Here is a 27996-nt window from a genome sequence, read left to right as displayed (position 1 = left end):
CCCTTCCTGCCGCTCCAGCTCCTCCTCCTCCTCCTCGTCCCGCCGCCACCGAGCTTTTTCCCTCCCCGGCCCTCCGGTTCGGCCTCCCCCTGACGAGAGGAGGGCGGGGGTTGGGGTTTTTGTTGGGTTTAACACGCCAAAAGGCAGCGCCCGCCTCGGGACTGCAAGCCAAGGGAGAGCCAGGGGTAGCCCCAGCCCTCCCAGTGCCACCCCCCCGTGTGGAAAATTAACGCCTGTGTTTATTTATTTTCCTTCACTTTGGCAGTAAGGGTCAAGGATCTAAGCTGAAAGACAGAGGGGAGGCACCAGGAAACCCCCTGAACATATTTCCTATGGGTGGTGCCCACATACAGCCCTCGTCCCGGCCGAGGCGCCACGCCTGCTGTATTTTTCTGTAAAACGCACCATGGAGTTGCTCATTTTTAAGGCTGCTTACATCTTTTTCCGCTTCACCTTCTCCCATTTCAAGCTCTGGTTCTTCAAGATTCATCCCATGAACGCATATGCTCTACCACGACATGAAACTGCTTCGTTAAAGCTTGTCAAAATTGCTCTAATTTATGGCAGGCACAATCCACCGGAGTACATACATACAGGTTACTGACAACGTAGAGCTTGGAAACTTCCAAACAAGTTAGAGTTTTCCTCAAAATTATTCCTTTACTTGATTTTTTTTTTTTCCAAACGAGTTACCCCTGTACTAAGTTTCCTTAAACAGCCTTTTTTTTTTTTTTTTTTTTGCAGTATCATCTACAAGACAAACTTCAAAAAGTGGGAATAAGTTGCTAAATCCCGTAATTATCATTCCTTCAAGTACCATCTTATCACGTTATTCCACATCATCATGAATTCCAACAGCTCGTGGAGAAATGACGCATCATTTCAAAACGTTATTGTTTCCATTTCACCGTGTTACTGCCATATCTCCAGAGTCTTATTTTTTCCAGTGCTGCATTCAGTGCTTGTCTGTTAATTTGTGCAAGTTTCTTTTCTAGGATGGGGCTGCTGCTGCTTCTCTGTCTGGATGTTTCCCTGATGTACTCTGAGTGCATACATTGAATGAATGAATTTCACCTGTCACAGCTCCTGATCAGCCTAGCTCCTAAATCCTGTTCAGTGAAAACTATAGAAGACGACGAGAGCGAGATGCTTGTTTCTGGCTGATACTGCACCCTCTTCTACAAACTACTCTTGGGGCAATGTTGTTAAAATAGAAGTTAAAGTTGTTAAAGAACAACTCACCTTTATAATGCAGGATTGATTTAGTTTCCGTGTCCTGGGTGAGTGCAAATTGACAACAGATTTGTCTTAATGCAGCCACTTGGTCTGCATCAGCATTGAGACCCCAGTTCCCAAGCCACTAGAGAGCAGCAAGGGAGACTTGAAGTGCAATGTTTCTAGACGTGGAACTTGCTCCAAAGCTATAAGGTCTCAGCGAGCTCCGATCAACTGTGGCTTGCCCCCAAAATGGGTGCCACTCAGTGCTCCTGTGCAAGACTGCCGCTGCAGCTCCCAGAAGTGTTACTTACCAAAGTCACCTGTTGCCAGGAGTGGCTGCTTTGCATGAAAGCAAGACACTGCCAGGAGGCAACTCACCCTAAGGATCGGCTGAGCCCCGGGTCTTCCTATGCTCCTTCTCGAGTCACTGATGCCAGCGGCCAGAACTGAGATCTCAAACAGCCCTAACTTGGCTGGAATTTATCTAAACCTGGTATTTAACCCCTACTTGCTAGCTATCTTTGCTGAGATCGATAACACCAATGCATTATGTTCCTGACAACTTGCATACCTTACACCTACATCAGATGAACAACAGATATTAGTTAGTAACAGGCTTAATCCAATTCTCTGTACATTAGCAGAAGCCTTCGTTCAAAGCACTATGCTAGCCACAGACACCCACAAGTCTATTTCCTGAATTCTAGCTGGTTTTGTTTTGTTTTGAATTCCTGTCTTTGGGCTTTACAGTATTTATGCAAGGTCTGTGAAAGAAAATCTTCTGTGGGAGCCCACAGGAATCTACAGAAGGCTTCAGTTCCATGTGAATGAAGAGGTCTGACAGGAGCCCTGGGGTCCTGCCTACATATGTTTAAAATGCTTACATATTCTCCAGTTCTGCACCTTTCCACTTGGATATTCTAGCAATTAAGCTCAACAGCATATCCATCCATCCATCCATTCAGTTTTCACCAGCTGAGCCCACAGAGATCTCTTCCTCCTTGGAAAGGAAGACAGACAGCACAGGAAACCATCATGATTCAACACAGAAAGGTTTTTGGGAAGCCAAGGTAGGCAATGGCCACAATGACCCCAAGATAGGACATCATGCAAAACTACAAAGTTGTCTGAAAATCAATGAAATAAATCCACACACCTGGCAAATCATCAGCCACTTGTCCATACTCAAGAGAAATGGAGATTTTGGGCACAAGAGGTCGGTACAGACTTCATTTTGTGTCAGACAAGGCCAACAGTTTGAAGCAGAGCAAGACTACGAACACACTCCATGTTCCCACACCAAGTAACGCAAGCCTGTAGCTTCAGCTCTCAGGAGGAGACAGGCACAGTGCTTGGGGAGTTCAAGCAGAAGAGACCAAGCTGAAAGCGACAACTGTCTCAAAAGACATCAGTGAGCAGAGAGCTCAGAAAGCAGGAACCTGCCCTAAGACTAGGGCACATTTGCTATGCAATTCATCTTTCAAAACGTACCAGAAGATTTCAATAATCTCTGTAAAAGCATTAAATTTTTGTTTTAACAAACTACTACCAAGGCACGAAGCACTCTGTTACGGATTGAGCATTACACGGTAACAGGTTGCCTTCCCCAGATCAACAGTTGTGTTCTTCCAGCTACGTACCGTGTCAGGAAATAACATGAATAGTAGCACTACATCCAACTTTGTCACCCTTATTAGCTTTAACACACACAAATATTCTGTTTGCTGTTTCGGGGTCACATGCTGTATCATGCAAGCCACTGCCCCGAATCCCCTACTTGGCCTCTTTGGATTCACAACTGCTTGCTAACTTTCTTGATATCAGTAATGTGACACAAGCAAAGGTCCTCAAGGACCTAGTGGGTAATTAGAAGGTTATTAAAACTGAACAACTAAGAAAGCGTTAAGAGAATTTACAAAATCTGTGCTAAAATGAGACCTAGATATGACAGAAGGTCACGAGAAATAAAAGGAGAAGGAAGAAAAGTATTGTGACAGATAAGGGCCTCTTTGCTGTAACTTCTCACAGAGTGCACCCAGAAGATAAAGAGGAAAAAAGAAATGTCGAAATAAAGCACAGATTCAACTGTGACAGGACCCGATAACAGTGTGCTTTATTCCAGACACTTTCGATATCGGATTTAACACCATACCTTGAATATTATAATCTTTCCTAATCCCATTTAGCCAAATCCTCATTTTTAAAGACCCAAATCCATGCTTGCTATTCCACCTACATCCGTGCTGCTTTACAAAACTGTTCCCTTCTCCCTTGTACATCACTTGAGTGCTTATTTTCATTTTTCAAAAACCCAAGCAGGCCTTCTTGTGCCTTCATGTTTAGGTCAAGGAACATAGCTTTTCTTATTTAAACACAGTCCTTTGATGTTACGAAAGCAACAACCGTCAGCTCAAAAAGAGAACTTACTAAAAGCAATCCCTTGAAATTTTGAAGTCTGCCACCTAGTGGGCTTTTAAAATATAATTTCAAATTAGAAGATACCCCTTAGAAGCGTAGAAATTTCAGTTTTCAGATGCTTTGCCTTTTTTTTTTTTTAATGCTTTCCTTAGTTAGACTTAATCATTTACAAAACAAAAGACTACGTCAGAACCCCCTCAAATCTAAACAGAAGTGCAACGAATCAGGCCTAGTTTTTCTCACATTTCTGCAATTGCGTACTCGAAATCCTAAAAGTGCGAGTAAGGCATACTGGAACGCTGTGCCTCCTCATTGAAGAGGAGGATCTAAAGTTTAAGATTCAAATCAATTCACAGGTGACAGACAGTAAGCAGGAATTTGGAAACATGGTTTAAAATGTCCAGAACTAATGGACATGGGATGTGATCCAAGTAACAGCACTGCTGTGAGAATCAGAAACCAGAAAACGTTACTCAGAAATTTGAGCAAACTGGTAAAATGCCCCCAAACTGTGCTTTTACGATGACAGAAGAGCAGGTCACCATTGGAAGCTGGCTGAGCAATAAGGAGCAGGTATCACCCACCTCCAAAGCACACAGAGATCTCTCCACAGAATGCACCGTTAATTTCCTAGCAGGAAATTGGTTGAAACAGCAATTTCACTATATTTCACTAGCATTTTTACTTACAAAGTAAGTAAGAGCTGTAAAGGAATTTATAATGGATCACTGCTTCATCAACATGAAGGGCTGAAGGATTTTTTTTTCCCCACATCTCCTTAGTATTAGTCAAGGCAAGTCTATGAAAAGCAGGAATTTCACTGAAGGTAAAGGTAATCACTGTACAGAAAGGAGGAATAAAGCAACTGCTTCTTAGATTTTTAAAAGCATAGAGTACATAACATACATATACTCAAAAAATAATGAGCCAGTGCATGCAAATGCTGAACTTCCCAGTCCAAGTATACAATTAAAAACTACCAGTGTGCTATTCAGTTTTACCCTGAATGAGCAAGAAGCCTTTAGTGGAGCATATATGCTGCCTCTGCATGCGATACGTTGCGTGGAATTTCAAACGAAAACCAGTCCCGATAAACTAGAAGCACAAATTACTTGTGTTAGGAGCTGTCCTCCTATCATACAAAATATTCTCTTGGAAAACTATTACGCAGTTGCAGAAGACAATACAAGATGTAATACAAGATAAAGCAAAACCTCCACTCAGTCAAACAAAAAAGAACATGCTACAGGATAGTAGGAAGTTTCCTAGTGCTATATAGCAAAAAAAAAATAAAAAAAAAAAAAAAAAAAAATGGTTGTAGCTTTGAAGAACCTTTTGAGACCTCCTGTTCACACAAGACTCACAACATTCCTCTTCATGTGAAGTAACACAGCAACTCACAGCTGCAAAGAATTGTTTCGTAACACAAGCCACAGTCTCATGGCTGGTAGTAAGTACTCTACTTCCATAGCAGGAACATCTCTCAAGCTTTAATAAATTACCAATTAGGTTCCAGCAGAAATACATGCACAACGGTAGAATTCCAATTACTAAATCTTTTATTTATTCAAATAAATAAAAAGGTAAACAGCTGTGACTGATATTCTCTTTTAACATAGAGGTGTATCGATGCCAGAATTACAGAGAAAATTCCATGGGAGAAGACAGGGCAAGTCATCTTGTGCAGAACAAGCCCCACGTTTACTTCTCTAAAAATGTACCCTTCTGTATTATGATCTACCTCTTTACAAGAAGTTAGTTATTAGATAAAAGGTTTGTTTGCAAACGGCTTTGAAGTAGGGTCAAGTCATATCTGACCACCTCAAACACCTCAGCAATCCAGTAGTTAAAATTAATATATCACGCACTGTGATCTTGATCATGCTTAAACTGACAAGAGTTTATTGCTAAAATTAGTAAAGTATTGATCATTTAAATTCAAAATACTGGTATTTTATGGTCTGCAATAATATCCTTTAATTAAATTGATGTTGTATTTTGTTATACCAGTTTATTGTAACAGTCTTAATTGTTCCCTAAGAACATTAAGCAAATATGATTCCTTTTCTCAAAGGAAGAAGAGGCTAAAATGAACTCAACAAAACTTCTGAATAATAAGAATTGCCATACCACTCCACATTGCCATGTGACCTATTCAGAGCTGCAAAATTAATGAAAAACAGTAAATCAACAATTATTTATAATAGAAAAAAAAATCCTTTATACAGCATGAAGTACAGTTTATATATTTTCAAGTGAGACTGTTTACAAAGGATGCATTTTACACTGCACGTTTTTTCATGTTAAAGCATATACATACAGAGAAAAGTACAGCCACAACCAACGCACTTAAATACCTGTACAGTATTTACATTTTAACATACTTTACACAACTCCAAACCATCAGTATTATTTAGCTAGACACATTTCAAAATGGGGTGTAAAATGCTCACAGTTAACAATGGAAATTCAGTGTAAATGCTGCTTTCAGTTGCTTAGTAGTTCAGGTGCAAGTGTTAACTTTGTTCCATGCCAGCCATCAGTGACAAAGCTAAGGATTCCACTGTGAAGCAAACCATAAAAAAGTTAGTATTTGCAGTCTGCAAACATTCACTGCAATATTCAGCGTTGTAGTTTAAAAAGAAAGATACCAGTTTATTTTTAAAATTTTAACATTTCAGGATTTAAGATGGTAAGACATTTAAAACTTTACGAATCTCTGACATTTCAGGCAACATTGCCATTTTTGTTACCACCTCAAATAACTAATGGAAAACTGGTAAGAACTGTCAAGAAATGAGCTAACTGCCAAGAAATACTGATGTCTGTAAATAAAAAAAATGAATAAAAGTTGGGGGGAGTTATGTGCAGTAAGCCATCCTCACAGACAGTTCTTACATACAAGGTCTTGTAGGCTAAACAGCGCTGATATAAGATATAAACCTCTTTCAGAAGCCCATCCTGCTTCCTTTTGGACAGTACTGCTCTCAAAGAAGCAGCAAGGTGAATGTGCATGTACATCCCAGCTAACCCCATTCAGAAGTTGCCTCCTTAACTCAAACTGGCATCAATTGGCAATTTAAGCTAATATCAAGTGGAAGCAAGTGGAAGCACAGCCACATCCTCCTCTGCTGTTTCTGCTACTGATGAAGCAGCCTCCTACATGGATGGGCAGAGCCAAGAGCTCTGAGCAGCTGCACCTAAGTCATCATAATACTAAAACTTTATTTGTTTAAGATGTATCACAACTGTCTGTCACCCAGCAACATCAGAAAGAATGCTTTTATATGCTCTCCAGGTCTTGGTTTCATTTATTCATGTAGAAGACTGCCTGTTGCTCTCTTGGCTACATCAGTCATTTTTTCCTCAAGCAAAGAGGTAAACTGAAGGTAGTTGTCATAAAAAATAAAGTATGGTACACATACTCCAAGAATAAATGATTAAATTTATTAAAAAGTAAAGGTTTCACGCTTCCCTGAATACCTTTCACAAACTATTTTAAGATGTATGGACAAACAGATTAAAATATATTCGTAATAAAGCTTGTGTCCCAAGAAGTGTAGGTTTAGGAAAAGCCTCATGTACTTACAGTGAGGAAAAGAGCCTCGACAGACAGCTTTGTTGAGGACAGTTACAAGAAACATGTGACAGTTTTTAAAATCAGATTCCATCTTCTCTATGGATTCCATCCTACAAAACAGTTTAACAGAGGTACACTTAACAGCTGAACAACTGTTATCTGCAAAATATAACCACAGCTTCCCAGTAAATGACCAGAGCGCTCTTTGCACAGCAATCTGCCTTGAACTCACCATAGTTCAGTTACGTCTGTGTATAACACTTCGAGAAAACTCAGGCAATTTAGACAGGAGTGCCTGAGTGCTATCGCAATGGCATTAGGAATGATTTCTTTATCCCCCTAGAGATTTTTACATTTACTAGGAGGAACTGTGTGGTTCCAACTGACAAGAACTACTATTCCTATGATTCACTGGAATTTCAGCACAGCCATCCCTGGTCCCTATTGTCGGAGCAATATTCCCACTTCTCAAAAACCATTTAATGAAGTCAGCATCTGGCTGCCTACAACTTTACATCACAGCTAGGAAACTCCATCATAAACCAAACCCTTGAGCCTCTCATTTTACCATTATGAGCAAACATGATTGAAAAGAAAACCCTTTGTTGCTATGCTCTACAATCTTTTCAAGACTTTACATTTAAAAGTTACGTATGAAGCACACTTTTAATTAGTAAATACTGAATATATACACTGACATCGGTGCAGGAAACTTGCTATGTTCTATTTATTTTTCTATCTAAAATAAATTTCACTTTTTAAAAATAAACAGCAATTAGCCTCTGGTATCTGTTAAACTGTGGTGTTAAACACTGAGCAAAGTCTTGTTATTTCATGGGCAAAAAAACCTCAAAAGCACATTCTGAGCTGTGAAATCACGACCATGTAGAATTTTAGGTATATATACTCACTTCCAAGCCCCCAAACCAGCCTGCCAACGATCTGCAAACATCAGTACCAAATTTAACACTTTCATTATAGCTTCTTTCACAAAGCTAACCTAAAGTAACAATCAAACAAAAGGAACAGCAGTCAGAAATTCATAGTTAAGCATCATTTTCATTATTACAGATACAAAGGTATCCCACGCCATTTAATCTAATCTACAAAACACAGTCTCCTAGGTACACGGCAAGTCTTCACATTTAAGATGTGTTTTGTATTTGCTCTCTCATTCATTTCTGTGATTATTTCGATGAGGACTAGTACAGACAGCATGTGGAATAGAAGGCTACAGCCTTGAATCTCCATTTCCTACCATACCAATATATACAATCCTCGTTACATTTCCAAGTCTTGGTTTGTTCAAATCCCAACATCTCTTCTCTCAAAACCAAGTAAATTAAGTGAAACCCAGTGTAAAGAATTTCATTTTATCTTCTCTTCTCTCCTTCATAGAATTGGAGCTGAGACTTGCAAGAGAAACTGAATCACAGTGTTAACTCTGGATGTGCTACCATTTCCTTTAGGGGACCCATATACTGCTACCTATGTATGAACCGCAAAATAGGCATCATAGTTAGTACTAAACCATTTTCTTGTCCTGCTAACCTCAATGCACTAAATATTCCATTTTTTTTTACACACCTTTTCTCTCAGCAGGCAGCGATCATGGATTGTAGATAGGTATCTGTAATGAATCTTTATCAACTGATCTAAATCTTTGGCTTCTTCTACCTGGTGCTGAAACTCCAAGCCCGTACTGTGAAGAATCTTAAGGAGAAGATCACAGTTATTAAATTCAGTGTTCCACACAAGTGCTTACGACTCTCTTTCAAGACTTTTTCAAGAGGGGGAGAGAGAGCCTATAATTGCTCCATTCATTTGCTCTGCCCTTTCCAATTGCATCTTTCAGGCTCAACCTCCCTGCTACCATCAACACAGTAAAAACTTCAAGTTCTTCTCACAACTCAGTGACATTCTTCACTTAAATAAGAACATTGCCACTGCAGAAAGGCAGGCATACTATCCCCAGAAGAGTTGATTTAGAGAATATTGATTTCATAAAAGATCAAAAAAGGCAATAGTAAAGCAGATATGAATCTAGAGGCATTACCTTCGTTTTTGAGAGGTTATACATACACATTTGGATCAGTACACTAGATATTTTTGAGAAGGATCAATTTAAATAAAAATGTCTTTCGGAATACTTTTGAAAGTATAATATCTCTTAAGAGATTCAACAGCTTAAACAAACATATTTTGACATGACTGAACACTAGGAACATTATACTGGGAGAAACAACCAAAAAGAAAAGAACTAATTATATCAAAAGATTCATCCACATGATGAACTTCCAAAGTATTTTTAGAATTACTGATTTTAAATGGCCAAATAAATACTGATATATTTTAAGCTCAAATCACTTTGTAGAACGGACATTAGAATATGATCTTGCTTTTTATTTGCATGTATTTGGTCTCGGTAGACATAAAGAAAAAATAATACTGCATCTTCAGTTACAAGTTCTTAGTATAAATGAAATTATGATATAAGACAAACCCTTGTCATGATGTAGTTGTGCAGACTGTTAACAAAATGCATAAGTTTCACTCTTAAGAGGAACATGCGATGTATTTGTTGTTTTATACTTTCTGTTTGCAGTCCAAATAGAGGAAGTGTTCCGTGTTCTAATAAAGTTCCTTCCTTAACCTGTGAGTTTTCTGCAGCACTGACTAGTTCTAAAAAGAAAATGCAAAAGTATTTAAATGAAGCATTTATGAAGACAAACTGTGGCTAAAATGTAACTTGAAACTAATTTTTATTTCTTATTATTCTGTGAGACACACAATTTTTTTCTTGCAATTCAGGTGTTCTATTAAAATATAGCAGCAATATATTGAAATAGTTTGAAAATACATGTACCATGCAATTTGATAAATACTAGAATAGGAAGTGCTATTTAAAAGCTATTTATGTGAAAGGAAAAACACACAACTATATTAAAAATAAACGTGTATACTATCTCCACAATGGGGAAAATACTAGAACAAAAATATGTACGTAAAGTTTAAGTTTAAACAACAGAAAACTTTCAGGAAAAGAATTAGTTAACTGATATACAAAACATAAATGAAGCATCAACTTTCTAATTTGTTTTTCTAGACAAGAATTTTCTAGGACAAGAACTTATATGAGAAAGGAAAAGCATAATCCAGTGAAGGAAGACACCAAAATATCTCTTTTTACAACCCCCAAATATTTAACATATAGCTTTAAGTATCTATTCCTGTCTAGCTTACTGTTTCAATCTCAGAGTATTTTTTTTCATTTTGTTTCCTTAATTTGTTTGCAAGATATTACTGATAAAACTTGGGCTATAAATAAAGCAAAACACTAGGGTGCAGCAGACACACCTTTCAACAGCAAAGTCTGAAGAATGAAGCAAGTTTCAATATAAACTAACCAGACCTGAACCACAGAGACAACAGGAATGCATGGATAAACAGTGTCATCCCTAAGGCTGAAACAATGTGAAAAGTATGCCCTGCTAAATAGATCTAATTTCTGAAATTAATACGTATTAGTATTCTATAGAATGAATCAAACTTCTAACTGGTTAATACTAGTTAAAACTGAAGAAAGCAGTAGACTATTTATACCCTTAGGCCACAGAACAAGTTGTTAGAGTATCTTTCACTGAAACAGTTTCTTACCATCAAATCGTAAAACATCTAGGCTATACTTCGCCCACTTTATTTGCAGCAAGAGCAGAAATACTTGATTGTAAATTTTTTGGCACTCTAAGCTTATAACTATATCCACAGGCCAAGGAACCTAAGAAGAGCAGAGGATAAGACAGAAAGACAAGGCAAGAAAAGGTAAGTCACTTTAACGCAACACTTTAAATCTGTTCTAGAATTAAAACCACGGCAATATTAATTTACTACACTTTACCTTATAACTTAATGTCAGGCCATCTAAGGTGTGGACAGGAAGTTTCTTTTTAGCTGTGTCAACACTTTCAAATGATATAGACAACCTATGCAAAGAAAGAAGTGCTTTTATTGATGGTGATCTGTTTTAAATCACTGGCTACCTCCATCAGATATTTTCAATTTCTTATCATTAAATATCAATTGTCTAATTTAATTAGGTAGAGGTGTGTAGAAAGAAGCTTTAATGAAGCTCAAAGCTTCATTAAAACAGATGTTTGTAATGAATACGCAATAATTAGCATTGACCTATGCAAGTGAAGTATTTTACTATGGGCAGATGTGATAGAAACGGTAACTAAAGTGTATTTGACAGGATTTTGCATTTTACCTTGAACTGTCCTCTGGATAACGTTGCCCTACTGCTTCTTGAAGTTGAACATTTAAGAAAGCAACATTCTGCCACGTTTCTTTTTCTCGTATTTTGTCAAAAATGGATGTATAGAAATCGTACATAGTATCACCAGCTTCGAGCAAGAAAAAGTTTCTCATTGCTTGCAAGTATTCTACAAGCCTAAACAGGGCAAGATACAACATTTTTGAAGGCTTAATCATACAAGCAAAATCAAATAGTTGTTACAGAACAAAACATTAAGAACTCTTACTTACAAAAATTCAGTATTGAAAAGAAATTCAGTGAAATCCACACAAAATCCTATGCTTACCCCTCAGGCAGCCTTCAAGTACATTCAAATAAAACAAAATAACCAACCCATTATTTCTTGTAAGTTTGAACAACACGCTACCTTCAACAGAAGTGCTCATGGAGTTCAGCCTTCTTACAGGCTAGGCTATTCTCAAAGACAGCTTTAGCAATACCATCCCTCCTTCTAAACAGAACTTAGGAAAGGAGATGCAATTTCAGGGAGAGTTCTGTGTAGTAAGGGACTTCAATATGGAGCTCCAGAAAGTGATCAAAGTGATTTTAATTACTTTTTCAGAAACAAAGACTATAAAAATACATTAAGTACTATAGACAGATTAAAAGCACAGTGACTTCATTAAGTACTTTAGAGAGATTAAAAATCAGTGACTTATGACCATATAAAATATAAAAGGAATAGTCATTTTCACTTTATGTAGTAAAAAACAAACAAAAAAAAAAACAAAAAAAAACAACACTAATATTGTTTCGTATAATACAAATTTTACATTACTGCAATTGAACCTCATATTAAATAAATCTATTCTGGCCTCCTAAAATTTGCCTTCCAGTTTCAAACAGCAACACTATTAAAAATACGATCTGAAACAACTTCCCTATTAAACAACCACTCAAGACAAACGACTGTTTTGTTGTTGATTCAAGTCAGACCAAAGCTTCACTCACGACAATGTTAAATCCCCCTTCCTTTGCTAATGATTTTTTTAGTGATTAACAAATTGCAGAAGAAATAAAACACACTTTGAGGCTTTTCAATCAAAATCTTTAAAATAAAAATTATGTTTTTAGTATGTAGCATATCACTGGTAAATAAAAATGTTGAGGAAAACTGATTTACTTTCTTACCTATAATCCTTCTTTAGAGTTTGCATCAGATTACCACAGCATTCCAGGTACTGCTTGTCTATGTGAGGATAAAGGCAAGACCTCAAAGTCAACTCAAAAGTCTGGCAGGTGACCGATTCTGAGGATCTATCCACACAAACGTCCCCACCAGTAAACTTCTCGTGAAAGTCGCTCTGTTCCAAATATAATCTTCAAAATAAACACACTACTTAGGGAAGAAGGCACATAATTCCTACAATATATAAAAATGTCATACCTTTGAAAATCGTACTCGAAATTGGAGCTTCTACTCTAAAAAAAATACTGCAGAATAAAAGCTGGTTTGTAACTGTTAATTGCAACTGTTACATTAAAAGAGTTACAGTTATATAGCTATATAATTATATAATGTTACAGTTATATGAGATAGTGATATTATAACTGGCCATTCTTGTTAGTTTCAACACATAATGATCAAGCATAAGAGCATGAAAAAGAACAGCGCACTGTAATCCCAAAGGAATAAATAATAATCAAACACTGAAATAACAACATCAGGTTCAAACAGATTAATAAACCCTTTATCATTATCAACTTTTTAAACTATGTTACGCATATGGAGTAGCCAGATGAACTGCCAGGTAAAGAAAAAAAGGCACAAATCCAGATTTTGCATGAGACACCTTAAATATGGGATACTTGTATAATCTGTAATATTATTCCATGGGAAGAGCGTGTCTGTGGGCAGCCTACATCCAGTAAGTAGAGTTATTTTGTCACAGAAAAAAAAATTATAACAATTTTTGAAAATCTGCTCAGTAGCTGAATCAACTGTAAGAGGAAGCCTGCTTCATTGCAGATACCAATGACTGGATGAGTCAGAAATTGAAATAAACTTACTGTCAGCTTTAACAACCAGATCAGTCGCAATGAACAAGAGAAGTAATAGAGTCTTATCTACTCTTAATTATGATTTCTTTAAAACAAACTCCTTCTAAGACTGAACTGAAAGCACACGATTGATAGCTGGTATTTAGCAAATACATAAATAGCTATTTCTTATTTGCAATGACAAAAAGGAAAGATGTTTAGAGTTAGCCTTTCCTGCTAATTCTCAAGACATTTATAATCTGTGTGACTTCCCTCTTTATGAAGAATAACAATGTTTATGCAGTAAACAAGAATTTTCCAAGGCTTTTAAATTCTCTAACACCACCACAAACAAAGCTGCATTTTCCAAAGAATACGCACCAAGTATACAGAACACAAACTTCAAGCAAGCACATTGAAGTTTAGATTTTACAGCTATATTCACTACTAAAACACCTATCTGTGTGCTAAAAAGGTTATGAGAAAGATTACTCCCTCTCTATGCTAACAGATGTCAATAGGAGATTCCTCACTGATTTTAATTGTTTTTCTTTAACTAAGCACACGTGTAATGTTTATTTAGATTCTGCCACTGATTATCAGCACTCTTTACTGTGTTTGCTTTTTTACTGCAGCAGCAATAAAAATTTGGGTTTACCAAATATCACTCAGTAGAACACTGCTCTCAACAACACCGCAGGAAGATCCTTCTTAGCAAGTGGTTGTTTACTTACCTAGCAAAATTAATAGCCAGCAGTGGGTCATGGACATCATCCAGTTCCAAGTGTCTTTCTGCTATAGATTGCATCTTTATCAGGCTCTGCTTTGTGGCCTGCTGTTCTGTAATAATATCTGGAACAGACTCTTCCCCATGCCGCAGGCGAGACTGCACTGATTCCAAGAACAGCGTATACAAACTCTTTCTTTCAGCATCTAAATTGGGCAACACATTTCATGGTGAGACTTTTTTCTAGAAGATAACATCACCACCACTCAAGAAGAACTGTGGAATCTCGTATTTTCTTGATATATTTTAGCAAACTACGTTTTGGCCGCTATTCAAGAAAGTACTCAAGTACATAGTTAGAACTAAGTATTGCCAAATCAGGAGGTCTAATGCTTAAAGTCAGGTATAAGTTCAAATGCGTTGCTGATCAGAGACTGTCAGAGAACTTCTTCCTCCAAGCGCAAAGGCAATTAATTCTTAGCACCTAACCAGCCCTGCAGCCTTCACTAGAAAAAATCACATTCTCACATCAAAGGGGGGAAACGAGCCTAGATATTCCAAAACAATTCAATTATCTCTATTAAACATACAGAAACTGAGTAAGCAAAAAATGTATTTTGACTCTTCTGAAAAAGCAACATTGGTTATACTGCTGTGTTCTTTTACAATCATTCAAAAAATTCCTAAATATAAAAACCTATAAAAATGTCAATATATCTTTCTTCTAATTATTAGTATGCTGCTTTTTTAAAGAAGTTGTGTGTGCTACCTCAGAATTATTCAATCACTTAGTAATGAAAAGCAACTACTTATTAAACCAAAACAGTTTTACTGTTAGAACACAAACACTGTTCTTGTCTGTCTCATAACAAATTAAATGTGCTTTGAAAGCATATGAAAACAAGTTTAAGAAAGCAATATTGGAAGCCATAAAAAGGGAAGGGAATGCTCCATCTTTGTTTGCTTTGTTCTTGTCACTTGTTTGCCCTGGAAGATGGTTTTCACGTGAAGTTACAAACCATGACACTGACACATAACAAGGACAGTTACATTATTCTAAAGCTGCAGAAAAACAATTACATAGAATACATCCATGCTATTAGATAGCCTACAGCATGGCATTTGACAAACTGACACCTCACCCCTCGATGCAGCCTGCTGCGGAGAGCCATCTTTGCATTGAAGATTCTTCAACAGCTGCATGGATTTTCCAGCCATGATGATTTGCTTCAGGACAGGTTTCAGAAAAGAGACCATAGTGTGTTGCTTGCTTGAAGGGGCTTGGTCACTGCCAGAACTGGCACTGGCATTATCACTCATCTTCTCTTCATTCTCTGTCTTTTCTGACACACTATATAATGTGTACGTAGCATACCAAAAATCCCTGTGATTAACTGGAACATTTTTGTTTCTGCAAAGAAATAAAAAGCTGTTGAATATTTCCTTTTAAAAAAGATGAATATACATCTTATAGTAAGTTTCATCTTCCCTCTATACTTTGCCCTTCTTTTGGGGTAGTCAAGAAGCACATCCATAGCATACAAAATAAGTTCGTATCATAAACTATCCAGACACCTCTAGAAAGGATGATAGCTTTAACAGAATAAAGAATCAATTCACAGCGGGTTAAAAAAAAACAAAAAAAAAACCACAAAAAACACAACACACCTAACTAACCAAATCCCCCAAACAAGACAGATAATTATAATTAAATTTGTGTGGGAAATTAATTATTCACAGTGCTATGCGTAACAATTATTAGTGACTGACAGGCAGATTTATTTAGGACATTAAATCCACAGAGAAGCAAGTATTACTAGGAATGCTGAAATATTCCAGAGTAGGTGAAACTCGATTCTTAGTCCACTTTGCTCTTTTGTGCTGTTTATATTTACATCACATGCACAGTTCAGTCTTTGAAGTTACTTGGAAAGTAACCTAAATCATGTAATTAAAAGCAAAGCTCAAATATAAGTAGGATTTTAAATCACCCATTATTAGTTATGAAAACACAACTGTAGAATGACAGAAAGAAAAGTCAAGTAGGATGCAATAAGGTTTTTTGAGTTCTCAACTACTACGGATTTCTTCATAATAATGAATTATTGAAAAATTAAAATAATTTATATTCCAGAACAATAGCTGGTATGGATCAAAATCTAAGGTAATTTCCCTAATGGGAAATCTGAAGCAATCCATAATAGAACGATTAAGAAACAAATTCTACTCAAGTGAAATAATAAACATGAAACCCTGCTTTTGTTGTCACCATTTACTTCCTAGGCTCTACAGCAGGTTTTGTATTCATACTTGCACAGCATTAGGTGGGTCCAATATCAGTATGCCTACCTCTGAATGATAAATTCCTTCGCAGGATCAAACAAATTACCATGGACTATCCATTCATCCACTGTCTGTAAGTAGGGCCTCACAGTCTCAACCCAGAGAGAGAACAGAAGGGACACCTGAATTTAAAGGAAAAAGAAGAAAGTAGATGAATTTATTATTTTTTTTTTTTTTTTTAGCATTACAAGCAATAAGGCAAAGTCTGACCTGTTAGTTGTGCTGTCCTAAGTTTGTAAGAAATACGTAACTATCCTTAAAGATTTTTAAAGATAAAATATTGAACTAAAAATTACAGCTTTAGCACTCTTAATGGCAGCACTGATTGTGCAAGGTTCCCCATATGCCTTTTGTCATTGGGATTAGGCCTGAACAGCAACTTTCATTATTTTCACTCTTACATCCCTTATGCTGTAACTGATAGTCACAAAACATGCTGTGGTTTTGTAACGCAGAAAACAGGAAAATGAAAGTACACAATGGTATCTACTACATTTTCACTAGTGTAATCAGCAAGTTAATGTAAAACCCAAACTCTACATTTCAACACTAACTGACTTATGCACCTGTAGAAATAACACAAGGGGAAAGCTACTCCAAAGCTCCTTCTTTTGTAACAGCTCTCTGGCCTCTGATTCCCCACAGTTGCTCCCCTCAGTCCCCAAAATGCACTGCTGCTCATCTCCTCATAAATCTTACTCTGTCCAGGTTGATTGAACTCTTCTCAGAAAACAGTAATTTATTTTGACTACCAAATCTGCCCCCTACCCCCAGTAGCTGTAAGCTAGCAAACTCACACCCCAGAAAGAAATTTAAGATATCAAATATTCTAGCATGAGAAAATGATTTCCCCTACCGTCTGCTCAGATGCTTCTCCAACACTGTCATATTCCAGAATAGCTTTGTAGAGAGTATTAAGCAGATGGGATGCTCGTACAACATTTCTAGTGTCAGGTGGAACTTCTGCTACTCCTGTGCTAAAAACTTTGTGAAGTACCTTTAGTTGTGCCAGCCGGGGAGACAGCTTATCTATCACTATTGAAAGTGTGACTGTTTTGTCTGAGGGGAGGAAGAAAAGAAAATGTATAAAGGCACATCCAGCAGAAAATCATATTCTGGCAATGCTATTCATGAGCTTTTAAAATGCAGCATAGCATCTTCCACAGTTTCAAAACATATTTGCATAATGTTTTGTGCGCTTCCCTCTCATAAAATGTACTTGTGTGCCTATTTCCTATGCACTGTACCTTTGTTGATGATGCATTTTTCAATTTCAGTAAGTTCTTCTTTAAAGCTAATGAAATATTTATATAATGCCCACATAAAAGCTTGATAGGTTCTGAATGGGGCTTCAGTAGTTTTCTTTGGAGTGGAAACAGTTCCATGCATTACATTTTCCGGGCTGTGTCCCATCACTTCATCAATAAACTTCTGTAGTCTGAACACAACTTGACCATATGCTGCTATCTGCTCCAGTACAGACCTTAGGCAATTCTAGAAAAAAAATGTATTTTTTAGAATCATCTAATAATAAATTGTATCTTCTAAAGATAACAATCACAAGATATTTCTATGAATTAAAATATAATAAAATTTTGCTATCTCTATCAATTCATCACATTTTCACATACTGGAACAGCTCATACCATTTTATTAAGTCAGGCATGTTTTGACTAAATTAAGAACAATTACAGAAACATCATTTTTCCACAAGCAGTTTAGTTTCCTATTCCCAAAAAATTGCATCTTCCTAATGACAGATATTCAGCTTAGATTCAGGAACAACTTACATGGGTTAAATGAGTTACAATAATATCGTTGCGCACAGCCACTTTGCCATCATTCAACTGAAATATGAAAAGCTTTTTCACTCCTGAAAGTAGCCTTGAAAAGAAATGAAAAAGAAATGAAAAGAGTAATGCTTTTTCACCCCTTAATGGACTCAATTATATAATTAATAACAGGATTAGCTCTCCCTTACCGTTTCCTTTTTTCAAATGAAAGGGGACCACAGATCAACTACAATGCTACTGGTGCTCTAAGTTGTTGCTACAAGAACAATAAAACACTGATACCAGGCAAGTATAACCTAAAGGTCCTTTCCAGTTGAGGTATTTTTCAATAATGGGATGAGTCAAACCTACTTTGTAAAAAATGGACACAGTACTAAAATCCCTACGGGCAGGATAAGAACAAGTTGGTTCTTCTTAACAGTTAGACTTGAGGAACCAGAAGATACAAGAAGCAGTAAGCTATTTTCTTCTTTGTGAACCTGAATGGCTAGATAAATGCTAGCAGAATTTTTTCTTGTCAGCAACACTGGAAGCTAAACACTCAGTAATAATTCTTTGATCAGGTAAAACTTCAAAGATTAATCTGTTATTTCCTTGAATGAGGATACTAAAGCACTAGAAGTTAAAACGCAGGTTTTGATGCTGCTCTTACCAAAGAGTTTCCCGTATAACCTGAGTTTCAGTGACTAGTGTTCTCTCTTCTGGCACATACAAAGGATTACTGGCGTACAAGTGGTGGTCCCTTGTAAAATATGAAAATGATTTAAGGGTGAGATTACAGATCAACAATCTGAAAGTAAGGATGAAGCAATAATCTTAGGGCTCAGTCCTGCTGTAATTATATCCAGGTATACACAACGCTCATGCAGACATTTTAAGTATACAAACAAGAAAAACTTTTTTTTCATACCATTTAGCAAAATACTACGGAAAGCACTCAAATACTACCCAGTTGTATATAAAAGACAAACAATTAAGCAAATACCCAAATTACTGAATGAGTGTTTTTTTTTGTTTTGTTTTATTATTGACCTGTGACTACTTACTATTTCATTCTCAATGCCATGAAAAGTTATGGAGTTAACTCTTGCTGTTCAAAGTACTAAGCTAAAAAGTAAAATACCAATTTCTCTAACCCACATCACAAAATTCATACTTTTTCGGAAAAGTTTGCTTAAGGACTGGAAGCTTTCACAAGCAACTAAGAACTCTTCCCTCTGATCCTGTGTTGCACAATTCTTCCAAAGTATTTTTCACATTTTAGTAAAGTATTCAATAATTATTTGCATCTGTAGTATTTGGAGTCATTAATATTATCAATGGCAATATTTATGTAATCATGATAAAAATTCAAAAATCCAGATTAATACTGTTTATTTATCACACATCTGCTAACAGAACTTCATAAGAGAAGTAGTATTGCTTTATTTATGTTGCTGATTTCCTAATATTGACTGTAAACTTTGGTTCATAACTGGCAATATAACTGACACTAAAATAAATTTAACTTCTTGATTATGAAATTCATTAAATTAAGGAACCAAAGACAAACCTAATGGTCTGTATTCATGCAGTACTGATCCTTCAGAATTTGAAGGAAAGATGATCAGGCATTGGTTTTTGTTTTTGTTTGTTTAATTAAACAACCTTCTCATTTTCTTTCCAACACCACAGAGGATGTTGGAATGTTTTTTTCCCCCATAAAATCATTGTTTAAGATTAACCTTTTAAGCAAGATACCAAAAATAAATCAAAAGTTAAATTTTAGGGAATTCGTAATTTCCAGGACCACTTACAACCCACTTACATTAGTTCCACAGAGACCGTCAGAAGGGTCCACCCAAACAAAATCCCAACAGTAACATCTGCTTCTTTGAAAAAGGAAAACTCGCTTTCTTATAATGACAAAAGTAATAAAAACTACATACAAGGAAAATAAATTATTTAAAAAAAAAAAGCTCGTTTGTTTATCTTATTAATTTGTACCCTTTTAACTAATTTCTGTTTTTCCCTAAATCAGTAGAAATTACACTACCTTTTTATTTTAAGAGTAAAGATGCTTCATAAAGTCATTATTTAAAATTATATGCCAGTAAGGAATATGTAGGTGGTATTGTTTTCTTACCAGACCGCAGCCAGGTTGGAATGCAAGTGCAAACTATGTGAAAAACGAGGAGCTCTTCCGGTCCAGTACTGAGGAACTACATGCTGCTCCAGCCAGCTGCGGGCATCAGGTTCACCGACTGTGAAAACATTGGATAGTGAGTGTGATATTTTTATTTGTTTGAGAAATGCTTATAAAAACACATGAGAAGTTATTAATAAGCTTATGCACTCAGCTGCAGAAGCACAGATCTTTTGAAATAAATCACAAATTACAGCTACTTCTCTGTGTTCACTTGCATGATACCATCATGCACAAGTTATGTGACACAGAGACACAGACGTATCTTATCTCCTGAAAGTTAAGGAAAAGTCCTAGAAAATAAACTCAGACATTTATAGTTTTCAATTCTTTGTCAGAGAATGTGCTTCAGGCAATTGTTAAACAATATATACAAAACTTAAGCTGACTTGAAAAAATAAAGTGCCAAATATTTTTAGCTTTTTCTCTTTGTTCCTTTTTACTATTCATTCAGTACATTACCTAAAAATGTTTTTCTCTTAAATGTGATTAACAAGAAAACTATACCTAACCCTAATTAGATAGCTACTGATTATAAGCCTTATGAATATTACAGTCTATTTATACAAGGTATTTTGTGTCCTATATTATTCTACACAAAAATATACAGCTAGTTAATATTGCCTGAAGCTATTCAAGAGTAAGCCAACTGGTGTTTGAATGACAGAGCTGATTTTTCAAAAATGTTTCACATCTACAACTGAGTCAACCGTCTGTTGTCAATCACATTATTTAGTATTCTGATACTTTAAAATAAAAAATTACATTATATCCGTAAAACTGCATGTTACATTTACTGTATAAGTTCTCATTTCTATCTTAGAATATTTGTGCATATTTCCACACAAATAAGCAGAAGCCTTCTCCATTAGTATCAACAGAAATCAAATCAAGCCTTCCATGTTGTTACTTTACTGTTAAAAATTAAACAAGTGGCAATGCCAGTACGGTGCATCTTTAAATTACAATTCTAGGTCTACCAGTAGCTCAACTAAATAATAAAGAAGTAGCATTAGCTTGTTAAATTTGAGCACATATAAGAACTACAGTTTAATCTAACCTTTCCAGGAAACATTAGGTACTGTTTTCTTGTTTGGATCTTGGTCTTCTAAAGGTGTCCTGTCCACTTGAATACCCGAGTCCTCCCTGCTCAAAGGCTGAGTATCTTCCTCCTCTTCACTTTCTCCAGACCAATCCTAGCAAGTGTAACAAAACCCAGTATAACAGGCAGATCTATATTCAGTTTCTATTGATCTGTGAAGCTGAACATAACCTATTAGTTGTTTTCACTATAAAGTCAATTCACAATACTAAAACTAACATAACTGTCTCCCAGAGTTTAAGTGGTTTAAGTTATATTAACATTAAGGTTGCACGTCTAAGGTGGAAAAAGCATTCGTTTTTATCTGCAAGGAAATCAAACACGATTGGTCTTACGTATAGCATAAAGCACATGCTACTGAATTTGTGCAACATATTCCACGTGCCCACAATCACACGAGAGAAGGCTCCAACAACACTACTGTGCTGTTCAAAGTTATCAGGAGAACATCTCCTGAGACTCAAAAATGTGATATGAACTCCTGAACTTCCTCTACTCCCTACTTAGTGCCATACTGGTTACTTCTCACAATATTGGTAAGCTTCTAAATTCCAGAAGCCTTTGTTACGATGATCAGGGAAATCCACATATATTCTATTAATTTCAGCTAGTACTGTGAAATTATTACTTGAGAATCTGCTGTTGTACTTATCTCCTCTTGTCATAATATATCCTATGTTGGTGCTAAAACATTGTCATACCCCTCCATACCAGGGACAGCATCTGGTTAAGCCTTGCAATTGCCTGTTAATTAGGAGAGAGGTCAGAAGAGTACACTGGCTGCCAAAAGAAAGCTTTTTTTTTTTTTTTCCAAAAAACCTTTCATTCAGGGGAATTGGAGCTTGGGAGTGGAAGCGCGTTTAACTGTAGAACTACAGGATGCTCTGATGAGGAGCAGGCAGAAGGGTCAGCAGAAAGGGCCAGCTTAGTTGCTGAACTAAGTCAGAACAGGGTCAAGAACAAAAGTACTTGCATTATTGATACTCTGCTTGGGTCTGTGTGTATTTCACGGTATTAAGTTAGAAGCAGCACAGTAGGGAATCCTGTGAGAACTGATCTAACATAGCACAGAAGCCAGGGCAACTCAACCAAATACATTAAAATAGTTTATACACTTACTTTTTTTTACCTTAAGAAATTACTTACCGGTGAATCCGCACCTGGGCCAAGGTAAATTTCTTCTCCTTCCAACAAATACTTTCCCCAGTCAAATTCTTCTTCCTTTTCTAGAAGTATAAATAAGAAAAATATTAAGTATCACATAACTCTGTCTTCTTTAAAAACATTTCCAAAGTTATAATTACCTTTTTACTCTAAATCTAAAACAAAAGGCATTCCCATCCATTTCAGGTTACACCACCACTCCTTTAACAAGGTTACACACTTTCAACGCAACACACAAATTGTGGTAATGACCACGTATATTCTTTATTTATTCATTCTCAATTCTTTTGTTTGTACACTCAAAATATGCAGCAAAGCGTGCCGCCAGCATATTTATCTCTACTACATACGCTACCCTACACTTCATTCCTGGAAAAACATGCAAGGATGCAACGTATTACTTATTGTAACTCATCTCGTTTAGCTTGGCAGAGACATTCTGAATTTGTAATTTGCCAATGCACAAGCATACTGGACTGTAACCAACAATAAAGCAAGGGTCATCTTACTCTCCGAAAAAAAAAAGACACCACTTATCAATGACGTGATGTGTAATACTTTAAAAAATAACAAGTCACACTTACAATATATTATCTGAAACATGAAGCTTACTCAACTGTAATTAGTGCTGTTTGAGATAACCTCTTCATATTCACATTCCTGGAAGGGGCTGAAAGTGCATTCAAAACACCGCCGAGGGAATGTGCAGAGATCATTCAAAAAGGAATCTTAAGATGCAAGATTTTCTTTAGGTTAGTCTGAAATATTCTTCTTTCGGTCTATGATACAACACTGTAAACAAATGGGGGATGGTATCCACTCACACTTAAGCACAAGCCTCATTTTTAGGCACTGAGTGAAACAGTCCTACTCTGGAATGCAGGCAACTGGGATCTCCCTCTGGAAACCTTCCAAGGCATTTAGCTTTCCTTGACTACATTGGGAACATAGGAATTTATATTACCAGAGCTGGTTCAACAGACCTCCTATTAAGGTGCAAGACAGAGACTGAGGACAGAAACCAGTTGTCTGCCTTTGAGTGTGTAAGCTGCTGAACAGGTAGAGAACATTAGTAAGTGACAGCAGTACAAGGCAGAAACAGTTCCCAAGGTGCTTTCCTGACTGGAAAGCTTAATTATGCAATGTAACATAAATGGGGTAGGAAAGGCTATTTGCAGGCTATATAAAATGTATAAATCATAAAAAAGACAATCAATAATACATCTCGATGTGAAGGAGATAATAAAATGGAGAGGAAAAATGGCCTTTTTATCAGATTGCATTAATTGAGCATATCTTTAACTAGCAACACAAAAAAAAGCTTTAAACTTACCTGTCTCTTTTTGTCTTGGTTTTTCCACATAGGTGGTGTTGGATGGAGAATCAGACAAACACAACAGAAGAGACAGTATGGAATAGTGTGTATCTGTCTTTAAAACACATTAAAAAAACAAGTCAATAAGAGGACTAAATGATTTTGGTTAGGAACAAATACAGCCTATTATCCGTAGGAATGCTCCGCATTAATTCCTGCAGAGACTGGCGTTATGGTCTATTTCCTGATACCTGCTTAGAGCACAACCACTGCTATCAGAAGTGAGTTTTTTTTTCTTTGGCCTTATTCTGACTTTCCACAGCTCTTCAGCAGACCATTTGAAATGGTCAACAGCCAGATGGATTTCTGCTAACTACATTCTTTAAGAAAAAAACTTTTTCAAGTCTTAGAATACTTGGGACATTCAAGTATAAAGTGCTTGTGTGGGCTTTAATCTTATTTAACTCTCAGAACAAGAACAACTAAAGGTACTTACTCAAAAATCTAGAGTACATACAGTACAATAAGTCAAGATACGTGTACGTTATTGAGGGCTCAAGAGCTGAAGAAACTTCCAGTTTTCAAAAGGCCAAATTCATTATTAAACTATCACACTAGAAAATGTCCAAGTGAGACAACTTTCACCATTTCCATCCAGACCGCATCCTAAACAGATTTGATGCGAAGTGTACCACAAGCAAAACACACACATGGTCTCAACAAAGAAGCTATGGGACAGGAACACTCCATTTGGGAGTACTAAAACCAAAAATTGCAGACTTGTTTCTTAAGTGCAAGAACTTCTGTTCAGCTACTGTTTTAGAACAGACAGGAATTCAGCTGCAACACCTGTATAACGTTGACTGCAAAATGTCTGCTCTGCAGCAAAAAGATTACCTTTAAGTCATCCAACTGTGCATGCTGAAACCCTGAAAAAAACGATAAACCTATTTCTAAAACAAACGGGAAAGCTACAACCCTGCAAATCCATGACTTGAACAGCAACTGCAAACCTCACTGTTAAGTCACCAAAAATTTCCAACTCAACAGTACAACAGAAGCCCGCTTCATGAGTGTAAACGCAAGGGTGGTGGAAAAAAGAAGGAAATTGAGACATACATACTTTTGTTTCTTCAACATTTGGGAGTGGTGAGTTCAGAAACTTTTCTGTTAGTCTCTTCCAGCTTGCAGCTTTTCCAAGGTCAGAATGAACTATCAATTTTTCATGTATTCTAACGAAAAAAAAGTTTCAATAACACTTCAAGAAAGTTAACTCCTCGATTATTAGTCCATAAACATGAAACTCACCCTTCTATTGTCCTCTCTACTTTATGACTGTTCACATCCAGAAAACGGTGAAATCTGTGTAAGAAATCTGTATCAGAATAAGTTTGAAAAGGCAACTTATGAAAGGAAGAAAATAAAGCTGATTTACATACATGATGACAACTTCATTATCTTAATATATTTTCCTTTTAATAAAGCATGTTTAGTTCTGCAACATCATTAAACATCAACAGAATTTAATCTCCGTGCCTCTGATCTCAGCAAGGATTAACTACACTTGACCTTAAAGATGGAAAAATTGAATGCAGATTGTGTTTAAGCAGCAATTTCAACTGAATGGAAAAATACTGCTGTAACAGCAAAGCAAGCAATTAAAATGTGTCGTCAGTTAAGTCAAGCAGAACAAGGAGATGAAGAACACTATTGTCAAAGGCATCTGTGTCAAACACACAAAAATCATCTGGGACTTGCACCACCAGCACATGCAGCACATCCACAAGGGAAGGCCTGTAAAACCCAAAAGAAGCTCCCTTAAAAATGGCAAAGGAGGGTGCCTAAAAGAAAAGAGAGCCTAATCAATACACAGGAAGGTAAAACAAAGGTACGTGAATTAAAAAAATAAAAAACTTGTAAAAGGCACAATAGACTTTGAAGGAGAAATTAAAATAGGAGTAAGTTTCTTTGTGTATATATATATATATATATATATCAGTTATATAGACAGAGAAACCATGAAGTGGGATATGACAGCAGTGAGCACAAGGTACCCAATACACAGGCCCTATTTTGCCTCAGTTTCCATTAACAACTGGAACAAAAACAAGGAGAGAACTCGTATGACGGCAGAGAGGAATGAAAACTAACTGCATCTGAGTGAGGGGGGTGAAAGTCAAGTTCAACAGCCTGAATTTCAACAGACAACCTAGAATCACCTCCAAGCGTCACAGCAACGAGCTAGAACATGAAGCTGCAGGCCTGGCAGCGAGGATTTCAGCAAGCATGCGATGCTTCTGCAGCAAGGAAGCACTGCCTGTGATGTTGGGATACGTTACAGAAAATATTTGTGGTGAATAAGGAGAAGCTGTGGCAGACGGCAGGGACAGCACCAGCCCTGCCCCCTGCCCTCCCCCTCCCCTCCCCTCCCCTCCCCTCCTGTCCCTCCCCAGCGGCTCGGGGCGGACCTGAAGTTGGACCATGCGAAATCCAGCGCCGTCTGGAACCGCTCCAGCTCCGGCTCCGGCTCCTGCTCGGTCCCCGTCTCCCGCGGCGGCTCCCTGGCGCCGTGCAGCCCGGTGATGCTGCGCACCAGGGCGCGGACAGCCCGCTCCTGCTCCTGCTCGAAGCGGCTGCGGCGGCCGGGCGAGGCGGGGGCCGCCATGGCGGCGGCTGAGGGGATGGGGGGGGGGGGGGAAAGCGCCTGCGGGAGGCGCCACAGAGCCGCCCGCAGCGCCTCTCGCGAGATTTCGCGGCGACTTCTCGCGAGAGCTCTCCCTGTCCCTCAGGGTGGAGCGGGAGGGGAAAGGTGCCCTCAGAGGGACGCGGGTTCGCGGCCCCTGTCCGCCGTTATGGCGGCGGGGTGCTCGTTGGGGATTTGTGTCTCCTTCCTCTTTCGTGGTGAAGAAAAAGAGCCTTGCTCTTCACCACGGAAGCATTTAAAACGGCACAACCAAAGGGGCCGCCAAGCGATCAGATGAGCAGCACAAAAATGTCCTTTTTAAAATAAATGGTGTTGCACTTGTTAAATTCTGTTGCTATGCTTTGTGTATTTTTTAAAGGGTGTTTCTTTCTGAGGCCTTTTTTTCTGTAAAGACACAATAGTCTGTATAATTTCACATTCCCAACAACAGTAAAATTGTAAAAAAGGTTGGAAAAGCCCTCCAAGATCATCTGGTCCAACCAAACCCCCTCCCACCACTGTCACGCACTAAACCATGTCCCTGAGCACCACGTCCAACCTTGCCTTGAACACCCTCAGGGGCGGTGCCTCCACCACCCGTCTGGGCAACCCGTCCCAGTGCCTGACTGCTCTTTCTGAGAAGAAATGTCCCCTCGTTTCCAACGTGAACCTCCCCTGGGGCAACTTGAGGCCATTACAGAATCACAGAACTGTAGGGGTTGGAAGGGACCTCGAAAGGTCAGCAGGTCCAACCCCCCTGCCAAAGCAGGTTCCTCAGAGCAGGCTGCCCAGGTAGGCGTCCAGACGGGCCTTGAATATCTCCAGAGGAGGAAACTCCACAACCTCCCTGGGCAGCCTGTCCCAGTGCTCTGTCACCCTCACCACGAAGAAGTTCTTTTGCATGTCAATGTGGAACTTCCTGTGCTCTAACTTGCAGCCATTGCCCCTTGTCCTGTCCCCACAAGCCACTGAAAAGAGGTTGGCCAAATCTCTCTGTCTCCCACACCTCAGGGATTTATAACAATTGATAAGATCCCCTCTCAGTCTTCTCTTCTCCAGGCTGAACAGACCCAGGTCTCTCAGCCTTTCCTCATAGAGAAGATGCTCCAGGCCCCGTATCGTTTTTGTGGCCCTCTGCTGGACTCTTTCCAGTAGATCCCTGTTTTTCTTGTA

General features: G+C 37.7%; 1 protein-coding gene across 2 annotated transcripts; it reads right to left on the bottom strand.

Moving 5' to 3' along the window:
* Positions 1-5177: 5177 nt before the first annotated feature.
* On the bottom strand, positions 5178-26805 carry TUBGCP5 (tubulin gamma complex associated protein 5). 2 transcript variants are annotated; one of them, XM_032191003.1, is made up of 24 exons: positions 26609-26805; positions 25449-25502; positions 25264-25372; positions 24159-24255; positions 23443-23553; positions 22808-22887; positions 21620-21755; positions 20500-20617; positions 19027-19116; positions 18372-18465; positions 17829-18075; positions 17438-17640; positions 16588-16703; positions 15381-15649; positions 14246-14444; positions 12663-12851; positions 11484-11666; positions 11115-11199; positions 10874-10994; positions 9720-9898; positions 8804-8929; positions 8128-8216; positions 7226-7326; positions 5178-6199 (listed from the first exon to the last, which is right to left on the bottom strand). In XM_032191003.1, the coding sequence occupies exons 1-24, from the start codon at positions 26803-26805 to the stop codon at positions 6153-6155; spliced, it is 3240 nt and encodes a 1079-aa protein (XP_032046894.1). In that variant the 3' UTR covers positions 5178-6152. The 2 variants fall into 2 exon arrangements, with proteins under 2 accessions (XP_032046894.1, XP_032046902.1); XM_032191011.1 differs by lacking the exon at positions 23443-23553.
* Positions 26806-27996: the final 1191 nt, after the last annotated feature.

This window comes from Aythya fuligula, chromosome 1 (assembly GCF_009819795.1).
Source record: "Aythya fuligula isolate bAytFul2 chromosome 1, bAytFul2.pri, whole genome shotgun sequence".
In the NCBI taxonomy this organism is placed as follows: domain Eukaryota; kingdom Metazoa; phylum Chordata; class Aves; order Anseriformes; family Anatidae; genus Aythya; species Aythya fuligula.
Note: the sequence above shows the minus strand (reverse complement) of the source record. Positions and strands in the feature narration are given on the sequence as shown.

What these genes read in the sequence shown, in the direction of transcription:
- TUBGCP5 (XM_032191003.1), bottom strand. Translation starts at nt 26,805, where the DNA reads ATGGCGGCCCCCGCCTCGCCCGGCCGCCGCAGCCGCTTCGAGCAGGAG. An exon ending in TTCGCATGGTCCAACTTCAG is followed by an intron (nt 25,503 to 26,608) that starts GTCCGCCCCGAG and finishes TTTCTTACACAG; the next exon opens with ATTTCACCGTTTTCTGGATG. An exon ending in GCTGGTTTGGGGGCTTGGAA is followed by an intron (nt 7,327 to 8,127) that starts GTGAGTATATAT and finishes ACTGTTTTGTAG; the next exon opens with GATGGAATCCATAGAGAAGA.